Here is a 12,485-nt window from a genome sequence, read left to right as displayed (position 1 = left end):
GCATAGTGGGAGGTCCCTACACCACTATGGAAACTGCCTCTTTTCTTGTGCAGGGGGCCGGGTCTTCCCTCATCCTCAAGACTGTGCCCAGCATTTGATGAACGGAGACACTCTGAGTGGGGTTTACACCATCTTCCTCAACGGAGAGCTAAGCCAGAAGTTACAGGTGTACTGCGACATGACCACCGATGGGGGTGGTTGGATTGTAAGTACCTATGGCTGTTCTCCGGGCATGCCAGCAATCTTGGTGCCTCCATCCACCTGGCTCAGCACCCATCCATCCACACTTCACCATTCTTTGGCCATTTTTTTCATCCACTCTCCTCCACCCCCACCCTACAGGTCCACTCTGGAACTCTGCATCGTCCTCAGGGCCCTCGTTCAGCAGCCCTATCACAGGTTTGACCAGGCAGAAGAAGGAATAAGAATATGAGGCTGCAGGGGCCCAGCCAGGAAAGGGGGACCCAGGGAAACGGCTCCTTGTGGGGAGATAGTTCATGCAGGAGGATGCCAAGGAAAGGGAGAAGTAGCTCAGAGAGTCCCAGGGTCTCGCCTGCTGAAAACTGCAGCTATGATAAGGAGTAGAGGAGGTGAGTCCCTCGCAGGAGGAGGGAAGTCTCTATGGGGAGGTGATCAGTATCTTTCTGTTGGAGAATCACATATGGCGGAGCAGTTAAGGGGCAGAAAGTGGAGGACCACCTCTATTTACAAAGGCCGTCTCCATCCTTTCCTGGCCTCTCTGGTTCTTCCCCATAGTCTTTAGGGAGCAGCAGTGGAGGGGGAAAGAGAAACTCCATTTCCTATCACGCTCCTCCCATGTCCAATAGGGCAGTACAGAGAGAAGAGAATGAGCAGCCTGGCGAACAGCCTCACAGATCACTGCAGGCCACTATGCAGGTGGGGGAGGTCTGGCAGCCTGGCTGGAAAGCAGCCCAGCATTAGCTAAGTCAGTGCAGATGGAAACCCAACCCCCTCACCCCCTTCCTCCTGAGGATCCCGCCTCCAGCACCAACACACCATGCTGGATTTTTCACAGTGCCAAATGGATGGTTGTTGAATGGAGTCAAATGGTGGCTGGGCTCCAAACAGTCACTCTTGGGAGACGTCTTCTTTTATGTTTCTGACATATTTGTGCCTTCTTCTTAAAGCGTAATCAGAAGTTGAAGTCGAGGCTGATGTATTGGAGGTTAAATGAAATTAGCACTTAAACGGCTCAGAAAGTGAATGATACACACTCGCTTTGCCTGGAACAAGATGATGACATTACTAGCTGATCTGAAATGGGTCCCGTTCTTTTGGTGAAAAATGCTTTCTGCTGCATGGCACGGTGTGAAAAGATGAATTTGAGAGCCTCGCCTATTTCCCCTGACTATCGGGAGTTTGATGTGTATCCTGAATCCTTTCTACATTGCAGGGGTGCAAATTAGTGTCAACATCACACCCCAGCCTATTTATCAAGGGCCCCTGTGCTTCAGAGAAGGGCTCTGAGCGTCTCCTGCCACGACTGCTGTGCAAATCCCGAACTCTCTACTGCAGTGGTCCTTACCTGTCTCTGTCACTGCAGATATAAAACTCAGTTACAGCAGCTTTACTCATTAAAGTTTATTTTCCTTAGCATTTTTTTTTTATGTGTCCCCCTTTCTCTTCACAGGTGTTCCAGAGGCGGCAGAATGGCCAAACTGATTTTTTCCGGAAATGGGCTGAGTACCGTGTTGGCTTTGGGAACCTGGAGGATGAGTTTTGGCTGGGTATCACCTCCTTTTTTGTTTCCCTTGGAATGCTACTCCGGCTTTTTGTCCATCTCTCTCCTTTCTGTGTCCATCTGGGATTATCAGAAACCCTGGGTCTGTTGAGAAGTTGACAGCTCGTGAATTGCTTTCAGTGCCTCTTGCTCTGTTTGGCTCCACTATTGATCTGTTTTTATCTTGTGGTGGTGTTTTCCTCTTTGCTCTGTCTCTTCCCATCCTCATTAATAATAGTCTCTTATGCTGATGGGTCTTGATGTGAGGCAACTTTTACAAAGGGAGTGAGCTGCCTGATGGGGGAGGGGGGGCGGGGGAGCAATAGGCTGGCGGGTCATCTCTCAGAAGCCAGGCATCAGCCAGCCAGCCTACAGGCCAGGAGGAAAATGAGACAGTCACTCAGACCTTGTTCCTTGGAGGAATATTATTACCTGACTTGGGATGGAAAAGGAAAAAATGAAAATGACATTAGAGGTGACTGGCAATTTCCTAGAGGTCTGACACAAGCGGGAGGTGTAGATTGAGAACCGAACTGGTGTGAGAAGGTAAACACACACCCGACCCAGGCAGATGGCAGAGGATCCAGTTCCAGAAAGCAGTACATTTATTAGTGCCTGCATCCCCCTGTTAGATTTTCACAGTGATCATGAAGGGAGGCCAAGGAAAGGCCATAACTGTCTTCTGTGTCTGTGGCCTCCTCTCCATCTCCTGCTCAGCCTCACCATCTTTCTCTTGGATGCTCCTATAAGAACCCCATAACTGGCCTTCCTGCCTCCTGGATCAACCATTGTCTACATGCCCACTAGAACCATCTCCCTCATGCCAAAATCTGAGCAATGGCTAGTCCCATTTGTAGAACTTCTAAGTGAGTCCTCATCACCAGCACCTTAGCTATGGTACAAGGCCCTCCTCTTGGGCCTGCTCCCCACCACCAAGAGCCTCATTCCCCTTCCCTGCGCCAAACTCCAAACATTTTCTTATTGAAGTATAGTTGATTGGCAGTGTTTCAAGTATACAGCAAAATGTGCAGTTATACATACACACATAAATATATATATATCTATTCTTTTCCAGATTCTTTTCCATTATCAGTTATTAGAAGATATTGACTATAGTTCCCTGTGCTATATATAGTAGGTCCTATTGTTTATCTATTGGGTTCGTCAAAAAGTTTGTTCGGATTTTTCTGCAAGGTAGTATGGAAAAACCCAAACAAACTTTTTAGCCAATACAATATTTGTATATAGTAATGTGTATCTGTTAACTCCCAATTCCCAATTCATCCCTCCCTTTCCCCAGACTCCAAAGCCTTAGAATCACTAATGTTTCCTTTGCAAGGAACCTCTGTCTATCAACTCTCCTCCACCCCCATACACCTTGCTGTGCTTCTCTGCATATTCAAAGCCTCAGCTCACCTCCTCTTCCCCAGTAGGACCTGTCCTATCCATTTTTCTCTAACTTTGCCTGCAGGAGCGGTCTCTCTCCTTTGGGGCCCAAATCAGAGTCTGTTTTCCTTTCTGTCTCTCTTGACTGTACTATGTAAACTTCTTTCAGGCCTAGGACCTAACCATATTCATTTTCAACCTCATTACCTGTCACAGTGGCTGAGGATAGTAGGTACCTAAAGTATAGACTTTATTTTGGGGGGCTCCAAAATCACTGCCGATGGTGATTGCAGCCATGAAATTAAAAGACACTTACTCCTTGGAAGGAAAGTTATGACCAACCTAGATAGCATATTCAAAAGCAGAGACATTACTTTGCCAACAAAGGTCCATCTAGTCAAGGCTATGGTTTTTCCAGTGCTCATGTATGGATGTGAGAGTTGGACTGGGAAGAAAGCTGAGTGCAGAAGAATTGATGCTTTTGAACTGTGGTGTTGGAGAAGACTCTTGAGAGTCCCTTGGACTGCAAGGAGATCCAACCAGTCCATTCTAAAGGAGATCAGTCCTGGGTGTTCTTGGAAGGAATGATGCTAAAGCTGAAACTCCAGTACTTTGGCCACCTCATGCGAAGAGTTGACTCTTTGGAAAAGACTCTGATGTGGGGAGGGATTGGGGGCAGGAGGAGAAGGAGCTGACAGAGGATGAGATGGCTGGATGGCATCACCGACTCGATGGACATGAGTTTGGGTGAACTCCAGGAGTTGGTGATGGACAGGGAGGCCTGGCGTGCTGCGATTCATGGGGTCGCAAAGAGTCAGACACGACTGAGTGACTGAACTGAACTGAAAGTGTAGATACCAGTCACTCAATTGATAAGAATTTATTGAGTGCCTATTAGATGCCTGGATCTGTATTTGCTGATGAATGTAATAAAAATAGAAGGTAAAAAAGGAAAGAGAAGTGAATAGAAAGTATCCTTGCCTTCTAAGAGTTTGCAAACAGCTTGGGAGGTAAGTGTAAAGCACAGAAATCGATGTGCCCACAGCGGACAGTGCTCATGCTTCCCCAACCTCAGTCACTTCTGGGAAACATCTGAACTATTGCACGCTTGAATTTTCTATATATCACTTTTTTAAAAATTATTTATTTGGCTGTGCTGGGTCCCAGGTGTGGCACATGGGATCCTCAGTTTTAGCACATGGGATCCAGTTTCCTGACCAGGGACTGAACCCTGGCCCCTTGCATTGGAAGCTTGGGGTCTGGACCACTGGACCACCAGGAAAGTCCCTATGTATCACTTTTTTAAAATGAAATCTATTCTTTTGTGAAAGAAACATCACAGCATTGCCAAAAACAGAAAGCGAGTCATCATGTGCCATAAATAAAAGGGAATCTTAAAAATAAATGCAATGAAAACGGCAAAAATATTAAATGCCAATTGTTGCTGGTGCTGGTGGTGTTAAAAATGGAGATTAGAAAGTGCTGAGTGTTAAACCACAAAGCTTTTGTTGTTGCTGCTGTTCAGTCGCTAAGTCATGTTTGACTGTTTGCAACTTCATGACCTGCAGCACGCCAGGCTCCCCTGTCCTTCACTATCTCCTGGAGTCTGCTCAGATTCATGTCCATTGAGTTGATGAAACCATCCCAGCCTCTGTCGTCCCCTTCTCCTCCTGCCTTCAATCTTTTCCAGCATCAGGGTCTTTTCCAATGAGTCAGCTCTTCGCATCAGGTGGCCAAAGTATTGGAGCTTCAGCTTCAATGTCAGTCCTTCCAATGAATATGCACAAAGTACTAGATCCAGACTTAGAGGAAACGGTTAGAATCAGGCTTAAGGCTTCCCCTCCATCTACAGAGAAAGAGACAGAATTTGGAAATACCTTTCTCCCTACACATTTAAAGTTATTTAGTCCTTACTCTAAAAATGGCTTCCTGGGTGGTTCAGTGGTAAAGAATCCACCTGCCAGTGCAGGAGGTTCAGGAGAAATGGATTCGATCCCTAGATCAGGCAAATCCCTGGGAGGAGGAAATGGCAACCCACCCCAGTATTCTTGCCAGGAATATCCCATGGACAGAGGAACCTGGTGGCCTATAGTCCATGGGGTCACAAAGAGTCAGACATGACTAAGCACATTCCCCAATTACTTCTCATATCATCAGAGATGCCCTCTCACACTCAGAAACACTGTACTCATCTATGAGCTAGGCCACAGATATTCAGAGAAGGAAGAGTCAGCTTCCTGCAGAAGGCATTGAGAGGTGAGTAAAAAGGATGAAGGAGGGAGGGGGATAAGAGAAGAGGGAAGGCAGGGATCCTGTTGACATGAGCACATGGGAAAATGAAAAACCATCCAATCAGAGCAAAGATGCAGCTCAGGGAAAGAAGAAAATGAGGTGAGGTGGGTTGAACGAAGACATGTTACAGTCCCTCAAGTGAGGAAGGGAAGTTTTGACTTAATGCCATACGTAATAGGGAGCCAGGGAGGGCTCTTAAGTAGAAGCACAGTCTGGTGACGTATAGTGTGGTGGCAGAACTCAGGTGAGGGGTAATACTCTGACCACAGTTTATGTTGTAAGCTGGGTTCCCTAGAAGCAAAGTCTGACACTGGGATTCTTGTTCAAGCCATTTATCAGGCAAGTGCTCTCAGAAGTGGGTGGGGGAAACAGGATAGAGCAGGGAGGAGTTTAACAATGTGATCTTGGAGGGAGATTAGCATCGGTCTGATCTCCAGGGAAGCTCTGGAGCGAGAACTGCTCCTCAGAGTTGGTCCCCAGTGGAGCAAAGGGGCTGGGATTTGGGACTACCTCCCCCCCACCAACATCAGGCATTGATGGGGCTCTGCCCCAAGGCATGGGGGAGGGAGAGGGTAACTTCCAGAGAGAAGCAACTCCTGTTTGGGCAATAAAGCTGTGAGTTGTTAGCAGCTGAGGTTATGTCCACTGACCAGTTAAAGGGCATCTGGGTAGGGCACCACCAAGATCCACCACATCACAAGCCAAGTGTAGGGTACCAGTAACCCAGCAAACAGCAAATAGCAAACAGTTATATAACATATAATATATAATTAACATAAGGCTTTAGCTCTCAAACAGGACAGGGAAGCAGAAAGATCCAGGTGACCCTCCATCAGCCATGTCACCTCTCTGGACTTCAGCCACGTTTTCAACAAAACAAAGAGACTAGCCTAAGTCATCTCTAAATTCCCTTCCACCTGCAATATTTTCACTTCTATGTCATGGTGTATTCTGATAGATATCAAATGTCACAGCAAAGCAAGAGGACCCCAGTTCAGCAAGCAGGCAGAAATCAGGAGGATTCCAAGATCACCAGCAATTTGGGGATCAGTTCAAAGTCTGGGCAGGGAGGTCAGAATCAGAAAGATCCAGAGCACAGCCAGCCAGAGCAAAGAGACAAGAAGATGCATATGGGAAAATATCACCAAGAAGGATCTGGGCTCTGCCTAACTCTGGACTTCTGGGGTTTGCACCTATTAGATCAAAGGCTAGAAAGCTTAGAGGCCAAGGAGACAGTGGTGGAAGGCCAAGGGGGTGGGCTGGCGGGGTGGGGGTGCGTGACTGACCAAATAGATGAGTGCAGAGGTGGCAGTGCAAAGATATAACAGATAGATCCGAGAGACAGGAACTGGCGTCAGGAGACAGGGGACAATATTCTCTGACCCAGTTATGGGAGCCTCAGGAGGGCTGAAGCAGAAAACAGGAAAGACAGTGTAATTAAAGGTGGACGGAACCCCCTCCCAGGCTATTGGGTAGGATGTCCAGATCCTCTGGACCCTCAGGGTCCACTCTGAGTTCCCCTGATCAATGCTCCTACCTCCCGCTTCCTATCACTCACACCAAAGGAGCCACACCCCCATAATGCTGCTCATCATTTTCAACCCAAACTCTGGTTTGGAGTGGGAGGTGGAGGAGGGGCAGAGGGCAGGCCTAGGCCAGGAATCCTATGGCTCAGAGCTTGTCAGTTACTGGGTCAGTACTTGATGGCAGGACCCCTGAGCTGACCTGCAGTGGGAACTCACCAGCAGAACTGGGTGGCTTTTTTGCAGGAGGAAATTTGGGGTCTGGTAAGGTCTGATTAGGCTTCCCTGGTGGTTCAGTGGTAAGGAATCTGCCTGCCAGTGCAGGAGAGATGCAGGTTCAATCTTGGGGTCGGGAAGATCCCCTGGAGTAGAAAATGGCAACCCATTCCAGTATTCTTGCCTGGGAAATCCCATGGACAGAAGAGCCTACAGTCCGTGGGGTCACAGAGTCAGACATGACCTAGGAACTCAACAACAACAACAAGGGTCTGTTTGATAACCAGCTGGGAAGGGCTAAAAGCGAAAGCAATTGCAGTAATCCTCCTCTTTCCCAGAACATCTGTTTTGAGGCCACAGTTGCATTCTGCCACCCATATCCAAAGCCACTGCGGCCAGGCTCACTGCGATCTTGACTCTTCTCCACAGGGCTGGACAACATACACAGGATCACGTCCCAGGGCCGCTACGAGCTGCGCGTGGACATGCGTGACGGGCAGGAGGCCGCCTTCGCTTCCTACGACAGGTTCTCCGTTGAGGACAGCAGAAGCCTGTACAAACTCCGCCTAGGAGGTTATAACGGCACCGCAGGTACCCTGGCCCCCGAGCAGCCCCCGATGGTAGTGGACATGCAGTAGGGCCCCACACTCCAGGCCAAGCTGCTCTGGGCAGTAACAGCAGCGCCCACAGTGCTGGTGAAGTCCCTGCTGGCCAAGGAGGAGGGTGGAGGGCTAGAAGTGCTGGCTCTGGTCAGGCTGCCCCCGACCTGGGTTGAAACAATCCCCTGGAGGAGGGCATGACAACGCACTCCAGTATTCATGCATGGAGAATCCCATGGACAGAGGAACCTGGGGGGTTACAGTCCATAAGGATGCTAAGAGTCAGACACGACTGAAGGGACTTTGCACGCATGCAAGCTCCTCACCACTCAGGTGACCTGCAATCAATTTCTCACGGACTTCAGTTTCCTCATCTGGAAAATCTTAATAATGATGCCTGCCCTAGTTCACAGAGCGGACAGAAAAAATAATGTGATAAATAGAGTGAAAGTGCTTTTTGAAGTTAAAAAAAAGTACCATGTAACGGTGAAGGATTATTTTTCTTGTCTAGATTAGTCAATATGGGCTCTCATCCAGTGAAAGCATAATCATCTATTGTCTGGATAGAATCTCCCCTGCAATGACAGCTAGGAAAATCATCTCTGAACTAATGAAAATAAGACAGATGCCCTCATTCTGAGCTGTCCCCTCCTCTATCAGCAGTCTTCATCACACCTCCATCAGGGGACAAACAACAGCTCTACATGTCCCCCCACAGGCCACATGTCTTTTCAGTCCTCCACAAGAACCCATAGAGGGTCACGTTTTCTGTAGATTTTATGACACTTCCACTAAGTACAACAACCATCTCTATAAGCTCTGTCGCATTAAGAGTTTTATCAGGACATCATATCCCAGTCTGATTCTTAGGCTCTGCCTATCTATTTCCTAGGTTCCCTTCCAGTACATATCCTAAAACCTGTTTTGCCAAATATTCCAGTATTTGGTACATGGAGTTATTGGTCCTTTCATTAACTCCAGTTATATGGCTAAATGCTAGGGTATAAATTTAGCAACATGTTCAAGACTCTTGGAGTTAAGACCATCAAAGTGTTGCCTCTGCAATGACTGCATCTGCTCAGCCAGATGTCTTTTCTCCCAAGAGAAGACATGCTTTCCCTTGTTGTTGTTCACATGAGAGATCATGCCCCATGGCAATCAGACCTGCCCGAAGTGCCCCAATAAAAGATCCAATTTACCCACACTTCGGATGTAAAATAGTCATTTGAAATGGAGTGTATTACACAAAATGTCAGACCAAACCATTTCAGAAATAACCTGATACCAACCACTCCCTAAGATTAGAATCGTGCCTGCAGAAATCCGTTCTTATTTCTCCCACAGAAAGACAAGCAAGCCGTCCCACTTCCTCACATGGCCAAGCCCCCTCCCTCCTCCTCAGCAGCCCCAGGCTGTGCTCTTACCTGGCGAACTTGGGCCCAACCTCTGCAGTCTCTGGGTAGCTCTGTCTCACTGCTGGACCCCGCGAAGGTCGCAGCTGTTGGACTGTGCCCTACTCTCACGTTTCAGAGGCAAGTCCCACCAACAGTTTGGCCAATCATCACAAATGAATTGCAGTCTGACCTCGTAGGTCAAATATTCAGTTCATCTTCTTCAAAGCATGAGAAGCTAGGCTTATGTAGGCCCCTTCTCTGGACAACTTCACACAATGGTGGTTCTTTCCAGACTGGAAGGTCTCCAGGGAGGAGGAGCCATCCTCTCTCTGGCACTTACTATTGCCCAAGTCCCCTGGCCTTTGTCTTGCATGTTGCTCATCTTTATTGGCCCCACTAGAACAGTGGCCTCCATGGCCTTCAATGCCAAGTTCAGTCCCTTCTCCCATCTCCATTGTTCTCAAGTCTGCAAAAATCCAAGTCTCTAACCAGGACTCTTAATTGAATTGGAGCTGAACGTTACAAGTCAAATTATGGCTAAAAGATTGTTGAGCAACCTCTAAAAGTTCATCGTGCGAATTGTGAGGACTCATAAGGAGCACAAGGCATGACCTCTGCAAGAACTAAACTTTTATCTGAAAAAGGAACAGTTTGGAAGCAACTCACCACAAAATGAATGGTACTCACTTCCAGTTTAACAGAGAAGGGGGGTCCTGGAGGTTGAAGAAGGCTTCATGAAAGCAGCAGCATTTGGCTGGGATCCCAAGGGGAAAGGGAACATTCCAGGGAAAGAAAATCCTGGGGGAGAAGTCACAGAAGAAGCAGTTAGTGTGGAGGGAGGGCAAGCGCAGAGGACCTGGCTGCCCAGGACAAGGTGTGCGTTCAGAAAGAATAGAAAGGAAGCAGATGGAATAGGGTGGAGTCAGACCCTAAAGGGCCTTAAAGCCAAGGGGACAGAGGAGTTCTGTCTTAATACGGTGGGCAGTGGGGAGCCATGGTGGGTCCTGAGTGACATAGCGGACGTGGAGTTTTAGGGAGATCCAAGTGTCAGCCGTAAACAGGATAAAGCAAACCTGAGTGAAGAACAGAGACCAGCTGGAGCTGCTGCATTAATCTTGGTAGGAGATCACAAGAGCCTTGACTGATCTTAGGAGTTAAGAGAAAAGCATCAATCTGAACAGCAGTTTGAGAGAGAAAAACTAAGACTTAGATAATAGATGAACTGAACATTTGAGGTGGATTTATGAAGTAGGAATGGGAAGGGGGCCAGATCTGGGGAGGAGACAAAGACCAACATCAGGATCATATCTGAGACAGCAGCAGGCAACATCCAAAGGGGAAGCAGGAGGGAACAGTTCCCAGGGAGTGAGGAGGGAATAGTTCCCAGGGAGGGCAGCTCCTAGGTTAGAGAGATAAGCAGGAGATGCGAATATAGAAACGTGGGCAGAGACAAAATAGGGGACTGATGGTAAAGAAAGAATCTCTAGAAAGTAGGATTAAGCCAGGATTTTTTAAGACACAGGGATTGAGTATGAGTTAGGGTGAGAAGAAATGAAAATGCCAAAATATCAATATATATCTATCTCTATCTGTATCTATACGAAAAAGAAAAAAGGAAAAAAGGAAGAACTCTTTTCTGCCTTCTCCAGGACCTGGAAGAGATGAGAAAGAATGAGTTGTAGGTCAGTGGGATTAGCTCTGGGTAGAGTAAAGCCTGGTTTGTTTAGAGACTGAGAGAGGGAGATAAAAACGATGGGATAGAAATAATAACATATGGACTTAGGGACCAAGCTGGCCTGAATGGACCAGGCTTCCCTATAAAAGAAAGACCATCCTCCTAAGAACTAAATTGTGACCAGAAGCACCTGGAGGCATTGAGTGGCCACTGTGAGGGCAGACTCAGGAAGCCACAGGACCAGAGCCATGAGTTCTCCTGGCTTAAAGTGACCTCGGAAGCATCTTAGACAACACTCATTCAATAGCATGAGCCCCTTCACAACATATCTAACCGCGAGTTCTGCCAGAGGTTTGGCCAATAGTTATAAATTAATTACAGCTTGATACCTTACTTAAATACTCAGTTCATATGCGTGGCCTGCACAACATCCCAACAAGAAAACCCCCAGCTTCTAAAAATAGAGATATCCCCATATTTCCAAGTAGTCTATCCCATTTATCAACAGCTCTAACTTCACAGTCTCTACCTACTGATCCTCATACTTCTCCAAAGAGTGTTTGTTTGGTGGAGTTCTGCTTGTTTGCTAAATAGCCCATCAAATATCTGGAGTCGGTGATCTAGAACCTTGTCTCCCCTTACAAGTCTGCTTTTCCCCAAGATACAGCCCTGGTTTTCCCAGTCACTTCTCCTCTAATATGGTTAGGATTTTCTTATCATCTTGCTTCCTACGGACAGAAACTCTAGTTAGCTAATGTCCCTCTTCACATGTGGACCCAAGTTCTGAACGAGCAGATATTGGACATGACCAAGGCCTGGGGAAAGCCAGGCTGCACAGTGGTGACCCGGATTATCCAGGGCGGCATGACTCATCACTGTCTCCTCTGAGACACAAGGAGCCATCCAGTCCTGTGTCCCAGTGCCGGCCTGGAGGAAACAGGTAGGGATGGCGAGGCGGAGCTGAGTGAACACAGTTCTGAGCAGAAGGCCAGGGGAATGAGGAACTGAGCTGGAGAGAGCAGCACAGATGTAGTGGATCCCAGGAGTACATGGAGAAAGAGCTCAGTATAGCCAGGCTGAAGCTGAATAGACACAGAGAGGTAAGTGGAAGGTCTCTGAAGCAGAAGCCAGGTTTGCTGGGGCCTGGGCCAAATGTCCAGAACGTTGTGACAAAAGAATGACAGGCTCCAGGACAGCTTCAAGCATGTGTTTTTTTTCCCAGGGGACTCTCTCAGCTACCATCAGGGCCGCCCATTCTCCACGGAGGACAGAGACAATGACATAGCAGTTACCAACTGTGCCATGTCATACAAGGGCGCTTGGTGGTATAAGAACTGCCACCGGACCAACCTCAATGGGAAATACGGCGAGTCCAGGCACAGTCAGGTGGGTGAAACTCTGCTGCTGCATAGATGAGCCAGCACCGTGTAGCCCACATGCCTTAACTCCATGTCCTAAGTGCACAGGTGGGCCTTGCATTTCCTTTTAAAAAAGATACACTCAGAGTGTTGAGAACGGACTGTTATAGAGAGGAAAATAATGCAGACACTGAGATAAGAACAGGACAGAGTCAAAGCCAGAGGAAGAAAAGGGGAGCACACCCGGACCCGGGAGCTAGAACTCACCCAGAGAAACCTTGATGACCAGTCAAGTCCCACT

The 12,485-nt window shown here is 47.8% G+C and overlaps 1 protein-coding gene across 2 annotated transcripts in view; it reads left to right on the top strand.

The window, feature by feature from the left end:
- Positions 1–12,485, top strand: part of TNR (tenascin R) — a 486,177-nt gene that overhangs the window by 464,444 nt on the left and 9,248 nt on the right. For both annotated transcript variants that reach the window (XM_027975894.3, XM_027975895.2), the window contains 4 exons: positions 54–205; positions 1,652–1,748; positions 7,588–7,749; positions 12,049–12,212. In XM_027975894.3, coding sequence (XP_027831695.1) covers positions 54–205; positions 1,652–1,748; positions 7,588–7,749; positions 12,049–12,212 — 575 coding nt within the window. The remainder of the gene's footprint in view (positions 1–53; positions 206–1,651; positions 1,749–7,587; positions 7,750–12,048; positions 12,213–12,485) is intronic.

This window comes from Ovis aries, chromosome 12, assembly GCF_016772045.2.
Source record: "Ovis aries strain OAR_USU_Benz2616 breed Rambouillet chromosome 12, ARS-UI_Ramb_v3.0, whole genome shotgun sequence".
NCBI classification, from domain to species: Eukaryota; Metazoa; Chordata; class Mammalia; order Artiodactyla; family Bovidae; genus Ovis; species Ovis aries.
The sequence above is the reverse complement of the archived record's forward strand: the minus strand, read 5'-3'. Positions and strand labels throughout refer to the sequence as shown.